This window comes from Hipposideros armiger, unplaced genomic scaffold (assembly GCF_001890085.2).
Source record: "Hipposideros armiger isolate ML-2016 unplaced genomic scaffold, ASM189008v1 scaffold_202, whole genome shotgun sequence".
Taxonomy (NCBI): Eukaryota; Metazoa; Chordata; class Mammalia; order Chiroptera; family Hipposideridae; genus Hipposideros; species Hipposideros armiger.
In genome coordinates, this window is record NW_017731552.1 from 165,866 (window position 1) to 185,644 (window position 19,779).

Sequence of the window (19,779 nt, forward strand, 5' to 3'; positions counted from 1 at the left end):
GCCACTCGGCCAGCCCTCTGTAGAAACTTTTAACTTAAATTTGAAATGTGGCTCAGTTTTAAATATAAAATATCTAAGTGACCCTCCCACCGGCTCTCCTAACTGTCCTCCCCAGGAGGAACCCATCAGTTTCTTGGTGTCTTTCCAATGTTTAAGCAGATTCAAATGTTGGCCCCACACAAGGGGACGTATGTACATACTGTTTTCCTCTCTGGAGCCATTTTAAGTGAAAGGGTGGTGTTCAGGTTTTAGTTTTCAAACATCCCGAGAAAAGCAGCTGGGAGACGCACCTGGATCTCCACTTACTACCATATTATTGGGTTGTCGGAAAAGTCATGACGCATTTTTTTCTATTTCGTTGCAAAAATGCGTCATGACTTTTCCAACAACCCAATATAATGGCCACTGGCCTCTAGAATTAAATTTTATCACCCGCTACCAAGGCTGGCCTCTGGGTACCACCAACTTGTTTTATGCCTGGGTGTAGTGTGGAGGGCTCTGGTTATCGCGAACCACTCCAAACGTTCAAGGTAGGTGGCATATCCCCATTTTATACACGGGGAAACCAGCTTATAGGAGGCGGTTCACGCCCAGGGCTGTCTGATGACAAAGCCTTAGCTGGGGTGACGTTCCCCCCTCCAGGCAGAAAACTTCCTACGGATCATGGAGACCTGCAGCCAACCCCGCCTTGGTGAACAGGCTGACCAGGACTCCTGGGGGCCAGCCAGCCCCAAGGCTTCCTGGCAACCAGAGGTCAAGCCCTCACAGCCTTCCAGTCTCCAGGGGCCGGACTTTGAAGATGTAATGGCCATGAGGTCATCTGACTGGCTCCAGCAGCCCTCCAGAATAGACAATGCCCCAGTCCACCAGCTAAACCCGCAGCCATCCTGGGACTCAGAGCCCCTGTTTTGGCAAGATGTTCTGACCCAGCAACTCTGGCAGATTTTTGCTGGGACCTACCGTGAGGTGGACCAACCAAGTCATAGGCGTGAGTCTCCCTGAGGGTGGGAAGGGGGCAGCCTGGGACCGGACCACGTGGAAGACAACACAGGTTGAACCTTGTCCTTCTGCTGTCTCTGTCTCCATCACTTTCCTTCTCTCCTGTTGGCAGTGACAGAACAGGTGCCAGGCCTGGTAAGTAAGTTGGCTGGGTGGTTATCCTGGCAAGTTCCCATGGGATTGGTCCACCCCCTCCACCCTCAGTTCTTGCATGCCCTCCAAGGACTCAGGACTGTGCCCCAAGACTGTGCAACTCCACCTGGATGGGAAGACGGGACTAGGGGCAGTTGCCCGAGTCCTGTCCTCACTGCCTGGGTCTCCCGAAGGTTTTCTGGTTCTAAGACCAACCCTAGTCAGGTTCTCTGGTCTGACCAAATTGCTCTATTTTTCACGGGCAGGAAAGCCAGGACCCAGGACCATGCTACTCTGGAGTGGCATCATGTACCAAAGATGATTTAGGTAATCCCAGTGGGAGAGTGGCAGCCTGCTCGGGAGCGCAGGGGCCATTCTGCTACTTATCTGTTCTTGTCTCTGCCTAGTCCTCAGCCCCCCAAAACCCCCCCACAGCACCCCAGCAGGTTCCCAAGAAGGGAGCACAGCACCAGGCATGGCAACAGGGGGGATGCTTTCTCTTGTGACCCAGGTGAGACCAGGTCTGAGTTTGCACCCCACCCCTAAAGTCTGGGAGGGCTGGGGCAGAGGGAGCCAATGCATCTTAGCTGTGATGTTGGTCTACCCACAGGGGTCAGCTAGGAGAGACTATCACTTTCTGAAGCCCATGTAAGTGTAGGCACTGCCCCTCCTCTCTGTACCTCTGTCCCCAGGAGGTAGAGGGAACCTGAGTTGTAGGTGTGTTCTTCCCCTTCCCCATCCATCACCATGGTGCTGTGCTTGTAAGTAGAGATGAGGGGTCCGGGTAGGGATATGGAACTTGAGTGATTTTCACACCAGCATCACTGTCCCTCCCACACCAGGCTCAAGGGATTTGGGGAAAGAACTTGCGTGGAATGGGGAGGGAGGGGCGCTGGGTCAGCGCTGGATGCAGGTAGTCCCAACCTTGTGGTCTGAGGCTGGGGGAGCCCAGGTGAGAGAGACAGCTTGTAGGAAGGGGCCTAATGGTTAGGACCTTGAAGGATGAGCATGAGTTTTCCAGGTAGGGCTATGGGAAAGAGAATATTTGGAGGAGTGTGGATAGATTAGAGGAAGTATAGTGTAGTGGGGAAGCAAGGCCTGAGAGAAAACCCCCACATCTGAAAAAGAACAAAGCCCCTCTGGGGCTTGATGGGTGCCCTCCTCTGGGCAGAGGGGCTTACAGGCAGGCTGGTGACCGACCCTGAGGTGTCCCCTCCTAAGATGCTGGGACCCTGAGGACTTCAAAGATGCCTGGAGGCCGGATTTCTTACCCTGGCATTCCAGGAAGTTCGCCACCCCATACAGAATGGAGAAGATGCGGACGCTAAAACATGGAGAGCCCGTGCTGTCCATAGCAGTCAGCAGCTTCATGCGGCATGCATTCACCTGTGGCAGGGATGGTGTCAAGGTGTGGTGTCTGGTCGGCCAGGTGGTAGAGGACAGGCTCCCTGTGAGTCACCTGCGTGTACAGGTGAGTGTGGAACTGTCCCCAGTGGCAGGATTTGTGGAAGCTGGAAGAGGTACTTACAGGGAAGGAAGCTTACCTGCTTCTCTGCCCACCCCAGACCCGCGGGGCCTACCTGCGCACCTGCCTAGTGTCCTCAGACAGCACCACTCTGCTGACAGGTGGCCACAACCTGGCCGGTGTGAGTGTGTGGGACCTGACGGCGCCTTCCCTCTATGTGAGAGATGAGCTGCCCTCTGTAGCGCTCACCTGCCAGGCCCTGGCTGCCAAGCTGGAGGACAAACTGGCCTTTGGTGGCTTCACCGATGGCACCGTCAGGATCTGGGACCTGCGGAACCAGAACGTGGTCAGGTGTGGCCCCAGCATGGGTGGGGCACCCTGAGAGCCCCTTCCGACCTTGTCCCCTGAGCAGGGGTTCAGCAATATCAAGCTTAAAGCCCTTTGCCTGTTTGAGAGAGTTGAAGACCCAGGTTCAAATGTTAGCTGGGCTGTTTCCTCAAAGCCCTGTCTTAATACTTTTTGTCTACCTCAACTTTCCCATATGTCAACTTGGGGTGGTTGGGTGGGTGGTGTTCTGGGGCCCCAAGTCTCGGCCCCAGCTCTTTCCTGATACCTCTCCTCTCCAGGGACCTGCCGGGCCCCGTTAATGGAGCCAAGAGCATTGCTGTCAAAGGCCAGAACATCTGGATGGGGGGTCTGGATGCCTCCCTGCGGTGCTGGGACCTGAGGAACGCTGGGGAGCCTCAGGAATACCAATTTGAGTCTCAGGTGTGGGGGCTGGATGGGGTCTACTTGGCCAGGTAGTGGCTGGCCCTCAGGCTAGAGAAGGAGGTGGACACTGAGGGGTAGGGCAGGGGGTATTGGCATGCCAAGTTTTGGTGTTGCCGGGAGGAAGAGCATTGGATGCTTTCATAGTCTATCATTTAGTCTCTGTGATAATCCCATAAAGTAGAGGACCAACCCATTCTATAGATGAGCAAATTGAGGCCCAGAGATGTGAAGTTGCTTGTTGGGGCCATGCAACCAGGAAATGGGCAGATGGTTGGCCCCCAGGGTGGGTCCCTGTGCTCCTGCCCGTCTCCCAGGCCAGACTGGGCCCTGACCAAGTTTTTCCTGCCACCTACCCCCAGATAATAAGCCTATCCCCCAGTCCTCGGGAGGACTGGGTTCTGGTGGGCACAGCCAATGGCCAGCAGTGGCTGCAGCCCACCTGTGGGGGCCAGAAGCACATGGTGGGCTGTAAGGACAGTACCATCCTCGGTCTCAAGTTCTCCCCCTTCGGTGAGTGTTCAGGAATACCAGGTGGGGGAGTCCCCTGTGGCCCTCAGCCTCCCACAGGTCTCCCCCACTCAGGTAAACTGGGCCCAAACCTTTCTGACCCTTCCTGAGCCCCCTCCTACACCCTTCATGAGCAGGAACCTCAGTGATGCTGCCCACAGGGGCATGAGGGAGGTAGGGACTCCCTCTGTTCCCCAGATCCCCAGGGGTGTGGCCTTCAACTGCCATCTTTGAGCCGGTGCCCCTCTGCCTCCTTCCAGGCCAGTGGTGGGTGAGCGTTGGCATGGACAACCTGGTCAGCATCTACAGCATGCCCACCGGGTCAATGGTGTTCCAGGTACCAGGGTGCACAGGGGTGAGGCAGGTGGGCAGGCAGAGTTAGGGGGAAGGGTGAGTGAGCTCCCCCTTACTGTGCTCCCCAACCCTCCCAGGTACCCGAGACCTCTTCAGTCATGTGCTGTGATGTCTCCTCTAATAACCGCCTAATCGTCACGGGGTCCAGGGACCACGCCTCAGTGTACCAGATCACGTACTGAGGGGCTCACCACTGTCATCCCAATTCAGGGTCCTTTTCTTTGTCTTGTTTCCCCCAATGAAGGGGGCTAGTGGTGAAGGGGCATGGTGGATGGGCTGGTGATCTTTGTCACGTGTAATAAAGCAATCAGAACAAAAAATAGCTGACCTGGTTCTGCGTCATGCCCTGGCCATCTCATTGAGTTGAGATTGGTAAGGACTTTGTCCATCCTGAGTCTCTGAGCCTTTTAAGTCCACATTCTTTGAGAACCTGATCAAAGCCATTGACCCCCAGTGTTGGGAGAGAGAATGGATGTGGGGCACTTCCGCCTTCTCCCCTGAGCTAATCTCCACATCTCGTGGCGAGATGTTTTCCAGCCACTTCCTGCACGTTTCCGGGGATGGGGTTTTGGTCCTTCCCAAAACACCATTTGTTTAGGCCGTAAGAGTCCACCCTCAGTAGGACTCTGGGATTACCATTTGCTCACCTTTCCTCCCAGAATAAGAAGCAACCCAGGTGGTAGCAACAAGTTGCTTCCTTAACCGCAGAATTTCTCCATAAGGTGCTTTCAGACTCTACCTGGGTGTGGCTTGTTTCCAGCAGGGACTCTGAGTGCCATCTCCCTCCAGAAGGTCCCAGCAGCATCCCTGCTTGGAGCCCCTCAGCCATTCTAAACCCATGGTCCTCATGGCAGACCATAGAAGCTTCCAGAAACCAGATGTTATGTCACCTACCAGCACTGTCCCACTCTGGCTCCCATGGGGTTTCTCTGTGCCTTATCTGGAGACCTCTCCCCTTGTAACTGAGGGGGAACCCCCACTGCCCTCTTGGTCTTCCTCAGGCCAAGCTCCTTACCTCTGAGCCTTTGCACATGCTGTTCCCTGTCTTTGTCACCCTTCCCAGCAGCTGTTTCTCCTCCCTTAGCTTTCAGCCACTACCTCCTCTGGGACTGAGACTTTTGCTGTGACAATGACAGTAGGCCAGGCATCATATGGCCGGCTCTTAGGAGTTATGTCTGGGTCTCAAAGGAAATATCACTGCACCCCAAATACCATGTGTTCCACTATAATCCTCAACCCTTTGTACGTGGGCAGTATCTGAGGAGGACTAGCATGAAAAGATACATGAAACTTTTGTGCCAGGGATTTAAAAGCTATGTGTGACTTGTCTCCCTGCTATGTTGGTCCATCAAGCTACATATCAAGATGGTGAAACCACCACCATCCTGAAACTCTGAGAATCTACCTGGAGTCGGCCCCTGTATACCCCAAGGAGAAATGTCCATTGCATTCAACCACTGAGACCTGGGGGCTGGAGCTATTTGTTACATGTCATAGCCACACTGCCCAATACAACACTCATTTCTCATGGTAGACCCCGCAGTATTTCATGCAGAATGAATGATCTCATTTGTCCAGATTAGGAAAAAGGAAAGCCATTTACACCCAGTCACACAGCTAGAAAGTGACCTTCCCTCTTCCCCAGCCCGAGACAAAAGCAGTTGTGATAAATAACGTTTATTTTCCCAAAGTCCCCCTGCCCAGCTGGCCCCACACCCAGCAGAGGAAGATATGAGGGGGTCGAGCAGAAAGCAGATGAGATTTGGTACCCACAGGTACAACTGGAGAGGGTGGTGTTGGGATTGCTTTTCTGAACACTCCTCCCCTCAGAGTAGGGCTGCAAGAAGGGGGGTTCTCTCAGTAGACCACCTCATACACAGTGGCCTTCTTGTCCCCCGAGCCTGTCACGATGTACTTATTGTTCCCAGAGATGTCACAGCTCAGCACAGAGGATGACTCCTTAGACTGTTGAAGGGAGGAGAAAGGGAGAGGTGAGTTGTGGCCTATACTGGCACAGGCTGGTGCAAGCTCCTGTGACGGCAAGGTGACGGGCCAGTGCCGGCCCCCAAGGATGAGCATATGGTCAAGGTGGGGCTGAGACAGAAAAAGGTCCTTTGGAAAGGAGGCTTTCTGGACAGGTGTACTGCTCCTGAGAAGGGAGGGACCTTCCTAATCTAGATGCCAAGAGAGAGAGAACTGGGGCATTGCCCTTTTCTGGGAAGCTCAGAGAGGTTGTGCACCAGGCAGGAGGCCACACAGCACAGTAGAGGGCTAAAGTTACACCAGGGCTCAGCAAAGTTTCCTGTAAAGGGCCCAACAGTAAATTTTCAGGCCTTGTCTAAAGTCCAAATAAGTCTTTAGCCATTAAGTCCAGAGGCCAAATAAATCAACATCACATTTTTTTTTACAACCCTTTAAAAATGTAAAAACCACTCCATGCCCACTCAGATGGCTATAATAAAAAAGACATAATAACAAAACAAAAACTAAAAAAAAAAAAGAAAAAAAGACACAATAACAACCCTTCTATGCTGCTGGTAGGAATGGAAAATTTAGAAAAAAGTCTGGCAGTTCCTCCAGAGATTAAACAGTTATCAGCAATTCCACTCCTAGGTATATGTCCTGGAGAAATGATAATGGGTCCACACAAAAACCTGTACGTGAACATTCATAGCAGCATGATTCACAATTGCCAAAAGGTGGGAACAACCCAAGTGTCCATCAACAGTTGATGGATAAAGTGTGGTCCATCCACACACTAATATTATTCAGCCAGACGGACACTCTGACACCTGCTACAACGTGGATGAACATGGAGGACATGATGCTCAGTGAAATAAGCCAGACACAGAAGGACAAACACTGTGATTCCACTTTTATGAGATCCCTAGAGGAGTCAAATCCATAGAGATAGGAAGTAGATGGTGGTGCCAAGGGCTGGGGAGGGATTGTTTAATGGGGAGAGTGTCAGTTTGGGAAGATGAGAAAGTTCCGGAGATGGATGATGGGGATGGTTGCACAATAGTGTGAATATACTTAATGCCACTGAACTGTGCACTTAAAATGGTTAAGATAGCAAATTTTATGCTATGTGTATTTTACCACAATTAAAAGCAAAATAGGCTGCACCCAGATTTGGCCCGCAGGCTGACGTTTGCCCACCCTGCTTTAGTAGCAACTGGCAGGTGAGAGGCTTGGAGGGCCCTGGGGGAGGCTCCTTTTTCACCACCAGTGCAGCCACCCTGGGGTCCCTGGGCACTTAGCATCTTGCCAGGGTGGCGGCTCCAGACCAGCAGGTACCTGGAAAATACTGGCACCATATGGCGTCCTCCAGGCATTGAGCAGGTTGTCCTTCCCGGTGCTCACAAACCAGCGCCCTGGGGAAAGAGAGCAGGGAGAGTTCAAGAAGGGGTCTGAAGAAATCCTGGGCTATGGGCTGCAGGCAGAGGTGGGACAGGAAGCTCTGGCCTCTCCCTTTTGGACACTTTTACCCTCATTTGGAGGACAAGAGGCCCCTTAGGGAACTGAGGATCCTTCCTTCTATTTTCCAGATGGTGAAGTCAGGGCCCCAGAGACTGCATCTGGCCTACAAGAAGGGGGAGCCCCTAGGAGAGAGCTGGCCAGATAAAATACATGGTGCCCAGTTACATTTCAATCTTTAGTGTAGATGTGTCCCAAGTATTTATTATTATTGTTTTGTATATATACATCCCATGAAATACTTAGGACATATTTATACTAAAAAAATCATTTTTTAGTGTAAGTATATCCCATGCAATATTTGGGATATATTGTACTAACAAATTAGTTGCTTTTTAGTATGAGTGTCCCATTCATTATTTGGGATATACTTAGATAAACAAATAATGTGTTAGCGTAAGATTCAAATTTAACGAGGCATCCTATTTTTTTGCCGTGTGTGTGTGTGTGTGTGTGTGTGTGTGTGTGTGTGTGTGTGTGTGTGTGTGTGGTATTTGTTTTCTTTTGTGTTTTGGCAACCCTGCTCCAGTAGCCCATAGTCCCACCCCAGCCCCGGGCAGACACACCACAGGAGGCAAATTTCAGGGAGAGCACACAGCTCTCATGAAGGTGCAGCTGGTATTTCTCTGGCTTGCGGACATGCAAGATCTCGACGTTACTGCTCTCCATGCCGACGGCCAGCCAGTCCTGGTTGGGGCAGTGGCCCAGGGAAAAAATCTGGGGGTGAAGAGGGAAAAGGTGGGGTAAAAAAAACCCTTGGGACAGTGGGGGATGCCCAGAAGAGTTGCGGGGAGGTGAGAGGTCCAGTGCTCCCCCACTGTGGCCCCTGCAAGGAGAGGCAGCTGGCCCAAGGCCTGGAAGCAGCAGGCAACTGCATATCGAATCATTAATATTAATCAGCATTACACAGAACCCGGGGGCCTCACATCCATTATCTGCTCAGAAAGCACAACAGCTCAAGAAGAGGGGGATGAATACAGCGAGGGCAGTCACTCCCCTTGAGCAGATGTTGGAAGGGAAGCTGAGGCCATGTCTGGCTCAAGGTCAAAAAGCAAGTCCATGAAGGACCAGGCGTTCTGACTCCCAGCTTGGAACTTACCCCATGTGACAACACTTCTTTTTACTTTCATTTGAAAGGACTTGATGGCCTCATCATTCTGTGCCCACCCCAAGTGAGGCACAGAGAGGAATAAAGCCCTGTTCCATCCTAAACCTCTCAAAGTCTTACTGACAAATAAGACATATGTGAAAGAACCATAAATTTGCAGCAGAGAAAACTGGAAGGTTTCACATATTCTCTCCTGGCCATATAGAAGTGTTCCTGTATAAAGACCAGGAACCCAGTGGGATGGGAGACACTCACCATGAAATCGTCTGATATGTATGTAACCCATCTAAGTTTCGGGGGCAGGGGATGTACAACTATATCCACCTGCACCCCTGATTTCCCTATCAAGGAAGCCTTCAAGCTGAAGAGAAGGTAGAACAGAAAGAGTGTGGGAGCTAGCTCCCCCACAGGCTTCAAGGAAGGAGGCAAATTGGATAGGTTTTGAAGGATGAGCAGGAGTTTACCAATTAGAGAAAGGAAGGGAAAGGCATGTCAGTCAGAGGGGAACAACAGGTGGACAGGTCTAGAGGTGTCATAGGGCATGGTACGTTTGAGACTAGAGTATGGAGGCCTTAAATAACAGGCCAAGCAGCTTGCACTTTGCCCCCTAAAGCACTGGGAGATGGAACCTGGGTCCAGCGTATCTGAAAACCTGTCCTTGACTCTTTGCTCAGCCCTGAGAAGCCCCTGATTCTGTCTAGCCCCTTCATCACATCTTCCAGCCTGGATTCCCACATGGCCCTCAACAGAAACCTGTGTGCCCAGCTCCTATGTCAACCTCTACCTATTCCCTTAGGTCAGCAGCTCCCCCATAGTGAGTCCTGGGGTGGGGGCTTGTCAGGAGCTATCAGTAGGGTCAAAGGTTGAAGGCTCGGTAGAGAAACCAACTACACAGGAGAGGCAAAGGAATTGGGGCATGGCTTAGCAAGAGCATCAGGGAAGATGATCTGAGGGTCTTAGCAGCCCCACAGCTTAATATGAATCAGATCCTCTGTGGTTCCCTGTGTCTGGCTTTGGAGAATAAAGGGAAAGGCCTGTGTCTGAAGGACAAGAAATATGGACACAGATAGGTATTTTTGGTCCCACCCAGCATCTGGAGGTGGGTGCCTCAGGGGAAGAGGAAGGGAGGCAGGATTCCTGGAGTTTCTATATCCCTCCCGCAGGACCCTGTGGGACACCTGAGAGCTGAAGTCATGCTGCTGCAGCTGGCGGCCCTCCCGCAGGTCCCAGCAGCGCACGGTGTTGTCCAGGCCCCCTGTCCAGAGCCGAGTGCCATAGTCGGAGATGTCAATACAGCTGGCACCATCCGTGTGGCCCTGGAACTGCCTGGAGGGACAAGGGCCAGGCAGCCATCCTGAAGTTGGTGCTGCTCCAGCATCCTCCAAGGCCACTCCTCCGCCCCTACAGCACAAGAGGGAAGGAGGCAAGGGCTTGCCCAAGGTCCCAGGTCAACCACCACCTACCTGACCATGGTCTGGTTCTGCAGGTCCCAGACCACGATGTTGCCATCGCTGCAGCAGGAAAAGCAGACCTTGGCGTCGGGGCTGACCGCCAGGGCGTAGCAAGCAGGGGCCGAGGAGGTTAGCTCAGCTTTGATGCGGGGGGTAGGCGCTGCCAGGTCCCAAATGGATAAGGTGCTGGCCTCACCGCCCACAATCAGACTCCGGCCATCCGGCAGTAGCTTGCAGGAACGAATGTAGTTGTCCCGGTTCTGGGAGGGGAGAGAAACAAAGATGTGGGGTTGGCCCCCCAGCCTTGCCTCCAGGAGCCCAGTCAAATAAGCACATCCCATCCCTGGTTAGCCTGGAAGTCCCGCCCCATTGGACTATAAATTCCAACCCCCTTGGCCTAAAGCCCCGCCCCTGCTTGGCCTATTAAACTCCGCTCCATTGTCTGGAAAGCCCCACCTCTGTTGGATTATAAGCCCTACCCAGTTGGCCTGCAACCCCTGCTTCCCCCTCCCCCACCTCCCACCCCCTGTGCGTGTGCAGGCCCTGTCCTGCCTCACCAGGCAGTCGAGCTGAGCCACAGGTGACTTGGAGCCGGGCTGGCCCACGTCCCACACCTTCACACAGCCCTTGCCGCCCGTGTACACGTGCTGTGTGGAACCACTGATGGTGACAGCGCAGACTACCTCTCCATGCGTCAGCGTGTGCAGCTGCCGCGCGTGGCGCGGGATGCCCGCACCCACCAGCGCATCCGATGGGAAGGGCACTGGTTGCATCTGCCCGTCCGCTGAGACGTGGAAAGAGTAGGCCCTGGACAGGATGAGGGCATGATGTATGGGGAGGGAGGGCCCCAGCAGGCATGGGGGGGGGGCCCTCCACACCCTCATGCTGGAGGGTGGTGAGGTACCTCCGCCCTGCCTGGTGCTGCTGTGCATTGGGGACCACATGATCAAAGGGGATGTGCACAGTCAGCATGGCACGAAACAGAAGGGGTCCACCTGGGTGGTGGCGTATTGCATGGTTAACAAGCACTTGGTAAATGCTTGCCTACCATGATGCTTTAAGAGTTCCAGAGAATGCTGTCCAATAGTGGCCAGCAGCCACAGGTGGCCAGTTACATTTAAATAAATTTAAATTTTCAGTTTTTCAGTCACACTGGCCACATTCCAAGTTCTCAAAAGCCACAACTAGATTATGGCAATCAGATTGGACAGCAGCAGGTAGAGAATGTTCCCCTCACATTAGAAAGTTCTATGGCTACTTGGGGCCAGGACATTCTCTGTGTGGAGGCTGTCTTGGGCGCTGTGGGGTGTTGAGCAGCATCCCTGGCCCCTACGCACTAGTGGCTGGAAGCATTTGGTTGTGATAACCAAATATATCACCGGATATCACTAATGTTCTGGGGAGGGCAAAATCTACCCCTGTTGAGAACCACTGGTCTAACCTTTGCTGGTTACCTAACTCTTTCTCCAGAAAGGAGATGGAAAAAGGGAAAAGGGATCAAGTAGACCTGAAGTAGCTCCCATTATCTTATAGAAGAGACTTTCTGGAAAGGCAGCAGTGGACCCCAACCCCCATCCCACCATGTAAGCCCCTTAGAGAAAGCAGGAAGCCCCACCCGGTACTCACGGCTTTCCCCCGGGGATGGTGGGCAGGGAGGAAGAGATGGACGACCCACGGAGATGTGGATGAGGCTCAAATGCCATCTGCCGAAATGCCAAAAGGGGTGTCACAGGGCAGGTGACTCAAACCTGCACCTGCCTTGTCCCATGCTCCCCTGCCATATCCCTGTGTTTATCAGAGGATCTCCATTATGTTTATTAGCCCCTCCCCAAGAAAGCACAGATGTCCTCTCCTCTCCTATACTACAGATGGAAGAACAGAGGCTTTCATATGAGGGAACCCCAACCCAAGGTCTCTGTCAAGGGAATCCTTCAACTCCTCCTCATGGAACATCACTTCCAGTCCTCTCCCTCAGCTAGTCCTTCCTTTCTAATCTACCAAAAGTGTTGTAGGCCATTAAAAATCAGGGCTAAACCTGTACAGCTTCTGCCAGGAGGCTGAATGGGACCCTCACCTCCCATGGCTGGGACTCTCTATTCCTCTTAACGCAGCATAATCAGTTGCTTTTTCCACAGTAATAGGTGCAGATTTGTATTAAGCTTGTGGGGCTGCTGAGACCCTCAGATCATCTTCCCACTTGCACTTGCCAAGCCAGGACTCCCCACCCTTTCCTCATGACTTTGTTTCTCTTTGTGTAACTGGTTTCTCCTTCCGGTCCCCAGCTCTTGGGCCCTGCTGACACCTCCTGGCATTTCCCACCCTGAGGACTTACCATGGGGGTGCGTCCATACACCACAGAGCCGCTGACCTGGGGCGACAGGTGGAGGCTGACATAGGAACTGGGCACAGAGAGGTCCCCATTAAGAGCGCTATGAGAGCCCAGGCTGAAGGATGTGGTAAAGGGACTAGACAGGGTCAGAGGGCTCCTCAGGGCTAAATGAGAAGAGACAAAGATGGGTCCTCAGACATCTTGGATCTAGATCCTACCTCCTACTGCCTTGGAGGCAGGGTGCCAGCTCCTTGGCCTGTCACTCAGGACTCCCATGCTCTGGTTCAGCATTCACCATATCCTGTCATATCTCCAGACATTTACAAATGTTCCCTTTGGCTGACATGCTCTTCTTCCCTTTCCTTCTTCAGTTTCTGAACTCTTACTCATCCCTCCAAACCTAGACACAATGTCTGGCAACATCTCATCCTTGAGCTTCCCCACCCTATCCCTAGCCTCCAACCTTGCCCATCTTGGATCTCTCCCTCTACCCCACCCATGATCACACGGGGCTGGGAGTTTGGGGGTCTGGGTCTTCTCCCCCACCATCTGGGAGCTCCTTGAGGGCAAGTTCCTGAACTGACTTCTTTCTGAGACCCCATTACCAGCACAGCCAAATCATAAGACAGGAAAGAAGAGCACTGTGTCACTCCCATATTGCTAATGGGGAACCTGAGGCTCAGAGAGGTTGGGTCACTTGCCCAAGGTCACACAGCTGGCAAGTGTCCGAGGCTGGCCTCAAATTCAAGCCTGTCTGACTCTAAAACTTGTCTTTCCAGTACACCAGACTGAAGCCCCTGAGAAGTCACTTCCCCTCTCTGGGGCTCAGTTTCCCCACCCATCAAGCCAAGACAATGAGGAAACTGAGGCCCAGAATTAGGCAGCATCCAGCTTGGAGTCATGAATAAAACCAAGGCAATGCCAGGGCTGTAATCCAAACCTCTGGCCTCCCCAACCCCATACCATTTTCTAGAAACTCCCCCCGAGGGAAGACTTGCTCTGGAAGGCGCCAGCGGGTGCTCACCAATGCTGTCCGTGGAAGGCGTTGGCTTTGCAGTGAGCTGGCGGAGGTGACTGGCCGAGCTGGGCCCGGGGGTGGACGCATCCTGGGGCGGGGAGGAGTCGCAGGACTTGGAAGCAGGAGTGCTGGTGGAAAGATCGTTCTGGGGAGAAAGGACAGGACTGAACACCACCACGTACCCGGCACCTTGAAGCCCAAGGATCTGGTCAGAAATGGATGGGAGAAGGGAGCTGAGGTAGGCCAGGTGGAGGTGAAGTAGGCCAGAGCTCACGGGAGGTGGCTGCACCCAGAAGTAGAGTGCCTCTGCAATTTCAGACACGCACACACCAGGGGAATGGGCACCATGGCTGATCCTCTGGGCATAGGAGACATCTGTCTACACACATGGCAATGCCAGGTGGGCACCTGGGCTCATGCACACATGTGCATGATGAAAGGAATCAACACGCACATCTATGGCGAGAACTGCACATGCATATGATAAGGTATGTAGTGTAGATACCCGGTCAGGAATGCGGTATAGACAAGATGATATGAGGTGAGCCCACAGCAAGGGCACGCCCTGCAGGGAGTGGGGGATCACAGAAGGAGGTCAGAGACAAAGTTGGAGGCCGTCAGATTCCTTGGGGACAAGAAATGGGAAACTAGGATGACAGGGGAGACCACACAGCATCCTCCCCGATGAAGAAACTGTACCTAGTACTGATGGACTCCTTCTCCCATTGGGGAGATAGGTGTGCCCTACCACTGTCCCTCCCCATGGGGACACTGGAGGAGAGGGGAAACTGGACTCCACATAGGAGCATGCTGTGTCATCTCGGCTTTCTGCCATTACCTCCTTTGCCTTTCAAGAAACTTCACATCCTTGCCTTGTGTCGGTTACATCTTATCTTTCCATCACACAGTGACACATATTGTGACAGCCACACTTGCATACCCACGAGGGAGTGGACAGGGACACTGTGGGGATAGGGAGGCCTTCTCCATTAGAACAGAGCTGCCCCTCCCCCTCTCCAGTCTCCTTGGCGTGGAAGGAGGGCACATGAGAGGCAAAGTGAACCCCAAACTCAGTAGTTGCCATAGCAACCTGCTGGGAGGGAAGGCCTAGAAACTGCCAGGCATCTCCCAGGGTAGGTTTAGAACAGGAGTCTGGGGAGATTTGGGGGGAGAGGAAGAGACAAATGGAGCTGAATTTCAAATTCCCCAGGGAAAGTGCTCCTAGGTGGTCCCTACACCTGGCATTAACCCTTGGGAGAGGCAGGGAGAAAGTTGCTCTGATATTAATCCTTGTCCCTGGTGGGACAGCATCTCAGGTTGCGGCTGGTATGTCTTCAATGCCTCCCAAAGGTCTTAACACTTGCAGGGCTGGAGTCTGCCTAGCGAGTGGCCCAGTCTACCGTTTTCATGGTTTTTGTTTCCAGGGGATCCAAGAGATACTTGGTATCGCCATAAGATGGTGAGTTGCCTTTTAATATGTATTTAAAAAGTTTATTTACAAGGTTGCCTTTTAATATTTATTCAGGTAAAACAGAGTGAGTGGGCTTCGGAAAAATTACCTGAATTGGGCAGACGGGGGTTTTAGGAAGGCCAAATAATCAAGGAGGGAATGCTAGACCACACCAACCTGGCTAATTTCTCACCGCCCCATGTCAAATGGGGTACCATCTGTTTCCAGGCCCTCAGGATGAACAAAGTGAGTTTCAAGGCCTCCCCTACTCCTTACCAGGACAAGTTCCTTGGCTCTGGGGAGTGGTGAGCCGAGGCTGGAGGCCAAGGAGGCTGGACTATCCACAAGGTCCTGACGGGCGGGGATGCAGATGGGCGCCTTTCCACATGGGGTGGTAGCTGGGCTGGGGGTCTCTGAGGGTTGGTCCTGGGTTCGAGGAGGTAATGTTGAGTGGAGGTGAGGTAGGTAAGAGGAAGAAGAACCCCTCTCTGTATCCCCCCAACCCCACCCCAACCTGTGACCCACCTTGGGAGGATTATGAAACCTCCTTGTGCCTCAATAAACTCATTTGTAAAATGGGTTTAATAATGTGACCTACTCCATAAGCACACACAGCAATGACTTATAAGGGTGTGGTTTTATTTTCCCCTACTGGATAGATGGGGAACAGTGAGGCCAGGAAAGAGGGAGTCACTCCCCCAAAGTTACACAGTGAGCCAAGGCTTGAAGCCATTTCTGCTGCCCATCTCCAGTGTGTCCTGGGCCTCAGCACAACCCACCTGTATTATAGAGAGGATGTCCGCCTGAAGTGACTGGCATCCCCTACTTCCCCTGGCTCCAACCATCCCAGAGAGGGGACCAGGAGTCCCACTCCCTCTGGGCTCCCCACACTCCAGAAAACCTACCACTTGCTCAGTGTGCTGACCTAGTTCCCTGCCTCCAAGTCTGGGAGGTCAGAGGTCGAGGGGGCTGGAATCCAACTTACCTCATCCACCACCAGGTTGTAATCACTCTTGTCCTCATCGCTTTCCTGGGGACACATGGGGGAAAGAGCTCATCCTGGCCAGGCCCCTGCTCCACACCCCCTTACAACTACTCGGGACGGGGAGCATACACCCAGCAGGCCCCGGGTTAGATGGGGATTCTGGGGCTACAGCGGCCCATTTGCTTGGTTCAGAAGGGAGGCCGCATTTGCTCAGTGCAAGGGAGGGCTCAGGGGTGGTAGGGTCCCTCATGGAGAAGGACAAGGAAGATGGTGCTGAGTGTCCAAGACTTGCTGTGCATCTCCTTCTCACCCACCCATCTGCCCACCACCCCAGCCCCACGACCCCAGCACAGACCTTATCCCTTCCTCGGGAGCCTGGCCTGCAGCCTTGCCCCCTCCAGGGAGCTCTCCAAGCTGGCCCCAGAGAGATTTTTTTCTAAGACCTATCCCACATCTGTTCTATATCCTTCTACAGCTCCCCATTGCCCAAGGGAGAAACACACATTGGGCTGCCCAACTGTTTGGCTGTAAACCAAAGGAAAACCAAAGGTTCCATCCTAACCTGGAGGCCACATCTGCCCAAAGGGTGGGTTTTCTTTGACCTCCTTATCTCCAGTTTTCGTCTCTAAAACAAAATTACCGTATTTGCCGTGTATAATGCGCTCCTGTGTATAATGCGCACCCACGTTTTTGGCCCGAACTTTCAGAGGAAAAAAAAAATCTTTCATTTTATTTTTTAAATGAAATTAAAATGAAATGTTAAAACAAGTACATTTAGGTACTTGTTTTTTTGTATTATAAAGGAATTTTAGCATTTATTTTTTAACATATTATGGTACAAGAAATTTTATGTAACAAATAATTACAAAATACAAGAACAGATAAAAGGTACAAGAAATTTTATGTACCAGTAACAAATTTACGATATTTACGCATCATACAGTAGAAGGCCAAGAACTCTTTGTCGTTGCAAGTTTGTCGTTGCAAGTTTGTCGTAAGTTCAACAAAACCAATTATGTATTCCAGGGTATTATTTTGCATACGGATATCATTATTGATTTCTAGAGTTACACTTTTAACTCATAAGCATAAATAAAAGAATTAAAAACATTTATATAGATACGGAATTAGTACTACCCACGTATATAATGCATACTCTCATTTCTCCCTCACAAATTTCGGCAAAAAAGTGCGCATTATACACAGCAAAATATGGTAGTTGCTGACATAAAACAAGCTATTATGTTTAATAATAAAAAATTTTTTTTTAAGATTAAAGGCTTCTCTGAGAAACAGCAGGACTGGCCAACACTGGGCCCACTACTCAACTGGGCCCAGGCCGATGCTGCCCCCTAAATGGGACCAGAGCTCCCCCAGCGGACCACAATCACAACTCCCACTTTCAGCCTGGCCCTGGGGCACTCGAGTTTGAAAAGACAGGAGCAGCAATCACTCTGACAATGAGAGGAGGTCCCAGCCCACCAGGAGGGGGAGGGGGTTAGGGACAACTTCCTGTAGGGGGGTGGGTTGTGCCTTGATGGAGAAACTGGTTTCTGAGAGGCAGGGAGAAGGGAGTTATAGGGCAAAGAACAGCTGGGACAGAGAAGATGGGAAAGTAGAGAGGCTACAGGGACGTAAGCAACTAAAGAGTTAAGCCTGGCCCCACAGGGTCTCCTGATTGGCCAGAGCTCCATGAGCAATGGGGAGCTCTGGAAGGCTCTGGAATAAGAGTCATGGACAGCGCTGGGCTCCGAAAGGCTCTGAGGGGCAGAGCCAGGGGCAGGTCGAGGCCACATGTGCCCACCCCGGCCCTCTTCTTGCCTCTACTCACATAAGGTCCGGACAGATCCTTTTCCTCAGCTCGCTGCTTCCTATTGCCACCCAGGTCACCTGGTCGCTCCTCTTCCACCACACTCTCAGGGGGTGAGGGGGATGCACTCTGCAGAAAGATGGGGCCAGGAGGGAAGAAGGGTCATGGTCCTGGGCCCCCAGACTGTATCTTGGCCCAACCAAGACTGAGCATCCCCACTGCTGTTACTAGGATCTGTGCCTCAAGCATCCCATCTGGGAAATATGACCTTCCAGATGTCTGACATCGTCCAGTGTCCCCTGGGAGGCACTAGTACAAGTTGAGATGAGCTCTAAGTGCAAAATGCAATGTGGATCTTAGAGAGTGCAATAGAAAGAACATAAAATATCTCTCATCATTTTTTATGTTGATTACCAGTTAAAACATTTTGGATACATTATATTAAATAAGACATTATTAAAATTAATTCTGCCTGTTTAACTTTTTTAATGTAGCTACTAGGAAATTTACAATTGCATAGGAGATTGTGAAAGGCTAAACAGGTGATACAAGGCTAAACAGGTGATACAGCTGCATAGAACTACACACACACACTGAATACAGGTAAAACTGAAGTCTAAATAAGCTCTGTTGTACTTATGTCATTTTCCTGGATTAGATACTTTATTTTACTTTTACAAGATTTTTTTTTATTGGGGGAGGGGAACAGTGTTGGGGAATTGGGGAGGAGGACCAGCCAAGTTATTGTTCTTCAATCTTAGTTGTGGAGGGCTCCAGTTGCCATCTGGCTGCCCATCGGCAGCTTGTGGCCTCTAAGCTCAAGGTGCTGCGTTACAATCTTAGTTGCGGGTGGGTATAGCCACCATCCCATGTGGGAGTCGAACCAGCAGCCTTGTTGTTAAGAGCGCACACTCTATCCACTGAGCCATCCAGACGGCAGCTCAGCCCAATATGCCGAGTTCAGTCTTAGTTGTGGGCGGGCATAGCCCACCATTGAACAGGCAGTCTTGTTGTTAGGAGCATGTGCTCTTACCAGCTGAGCCATCCTGCCACCTGCTGGCAGCTCAGTGACAACTCAGCTCAGGTGTAGCGTCACTGGCCCATGTGGGAATCAAACCAGCAGGGATTCGCACTCTTAAGCTAACTCTTAACCAACTGAGCCACTCGGCTGGCCCTAGTTTTACAAGATTTTATCATTGAGGGAAGCTGGGTGAGGAGTGCATGGGATCTCTCTGTACATTTCTTTGTAACCTCACGTGCAGCTATAATTATTTCAGAATTTTTTTTAATTACATACATACAGGGCTCACATAATATTTCTATTGGGCAGCGCTCTTGTAGATAATAATGAGTGGATGATGGACAAATTCATGAATGGAAGAATGGATGGAACACTACCACGAGTATGCATTTATTTATTCAATTGCAAAAACAGCTGAAGATTGAAAATTTTAAATAAATAAAACACTAGCCTGGGCAGGCCAAGTGGAGCATTGTTTAGGAGTTGGCTTGGGACGCCAGCTCTGAGCAGCAGGGCCTGGGTTCAGATCCCACTGATGAGGGCCAGTGACACTGTCCTCTACAGCTAAGATGGTGAACAACAGCTCGACCTGGAGCTGGGCTGCTGTGAGTCACCGGCAACAGCATAGGCTGCAGTGGAGCTGCAGTGGGCTGCAATAAGCTACCGTGAGTGGCTGTCCAGTGGCCGGCGAGTGACTGCCTCACCGGAGAAGAGTGCAATAATATCAACATGGGCCAGTAAAGCGACGTCCTCCACAACTAGACTGAAGAACAAAAGAACAGCAACTTGTCTGTTCCCCTCCCCCATTTCCCCAATGATGTTCCCCTCCCCCAATTCCCCAATTAAAAAAAAAAAATACAACAACAAAAAAACACTAGCCTATGGGCATCTCCCAGGTG

General features: G+C 51.7%; 2 protein-coding genes across 8 annotated transcripts in view; one reads left to right on the plus strand and one right to left on the minus strand.

Moving 5' to 3' along the window:
- Positions 1–4,526, plus strand: part of TLE6 (TLE family member 6, subcortical maternal complex member) — a 12,331-nt gene extending 7,805 nt beyond the window's left edge. For all 3 annotated transcript variants that reach the window (XM_019653370.1, XM_019653371.1, XM_019653372.1), the window contains 11 exons: positions 643–988; positions 1,112–1,134; positions 1,398–1,458; positions 1,539–1,642; positions 1,742–1,779; positions 2,353–2,602; positions 2,697–2,947; positions 3,223–3,364; positions 3,727–3,877; positions 4,135–4,211; positions 4,306–4,526. In XM_019653370.1, coding sequence (XP_019508915.1) covers positions 643–988; positions 1,112–1,134; positions 1,398–1,458; positions 1,539–1,642; positions 1,742–1,779; positions 2,353–2,602; positions 2,697–2,947; positions 3,223–3,364; positions 3,727–3,877; positions 4,135–4,211; positions 4,306–4,410 — 1,548 coding nt within the window. In that variant the 3' untranslated portion in view covers positions 4,411–4,526. The remainder of the gene's footprint in view (positions 1–642; positions 989–1,111; positions 1,135–1,397; positions 1,459–1,538; positions 1,643–1,741; positions 1,780–2,352; positions 2,603–2,696; positions 2,948–3,222; positions 3,365–3,726; positions 3,878–4,134; positions 4,212–4,305) is intronic.
- Positions 4,527–5,889: 1,363 nt separating this feature from the next.
- The window catches only part of TLE2 (TLE family member 2, transcriptional corepressor), a 20,780-nt gene continuing 6,890 nt past the window's right edge, over positions 5,890–19,779 (minus strand). For 2 of the 5 annotated variants that reach the window (XM_019653471.1, XM_019653470.1), the window contains exons 8-20: positions 19,470–19,480; positions 17,881–17,986; positions 16,050–16,094; positions 15,341–15,490; positions 13,621–13,759; positions 12,600–12,760; positions 11,894–11,970; positions 10,825–11,074; positions 10,280–10,527; positions 9,995–10,142; positions 8,275–8,425; positions 7,529–7,605; positions 5,890–6,193 (exon numbers count right to left, since the gene is read on the minus strand). In XM_019653471.1, coding sequence (XP_019509016.1) covers positions 6,086–6,193; positions 7,529–7,605; positions 8,275–8,425; positions 9,995–10,142; positions 10,280–10,527; positions 10,825–11,074; positions 11,894–11,970; positions 12,600–12,760; positions 13,621–13,759; positions 15,341–15,490; positions 16,050–16,094; positions 17,881–17,986; positions 19,470–19,480 — 1,671 coding nt within the window. In that variant the 3' untranslated portion in view covers positions 5,890–6,085. Of the gene's footprint in view, positions 6,194–7,528; positions 7,606–8,274; positions 8,426–9,994; positions 10,143–10,279; positions 10,528–10,824; positions 11,075–11,893; positions 11,971–12,599; positions 12,761–13,620; positions 13,760–15,340; positions 15,491–16,049; positions 16,095–16,611; positions 16,675–17,880; positions 17,989–19,469; positions 19,481–19,779 lie in introns of all 5 variants that reach the window. The other 3 variants (XM_019653466.1, XM_019653467.1, XM_019653468.1) reach the window with 2 other exon arrangements.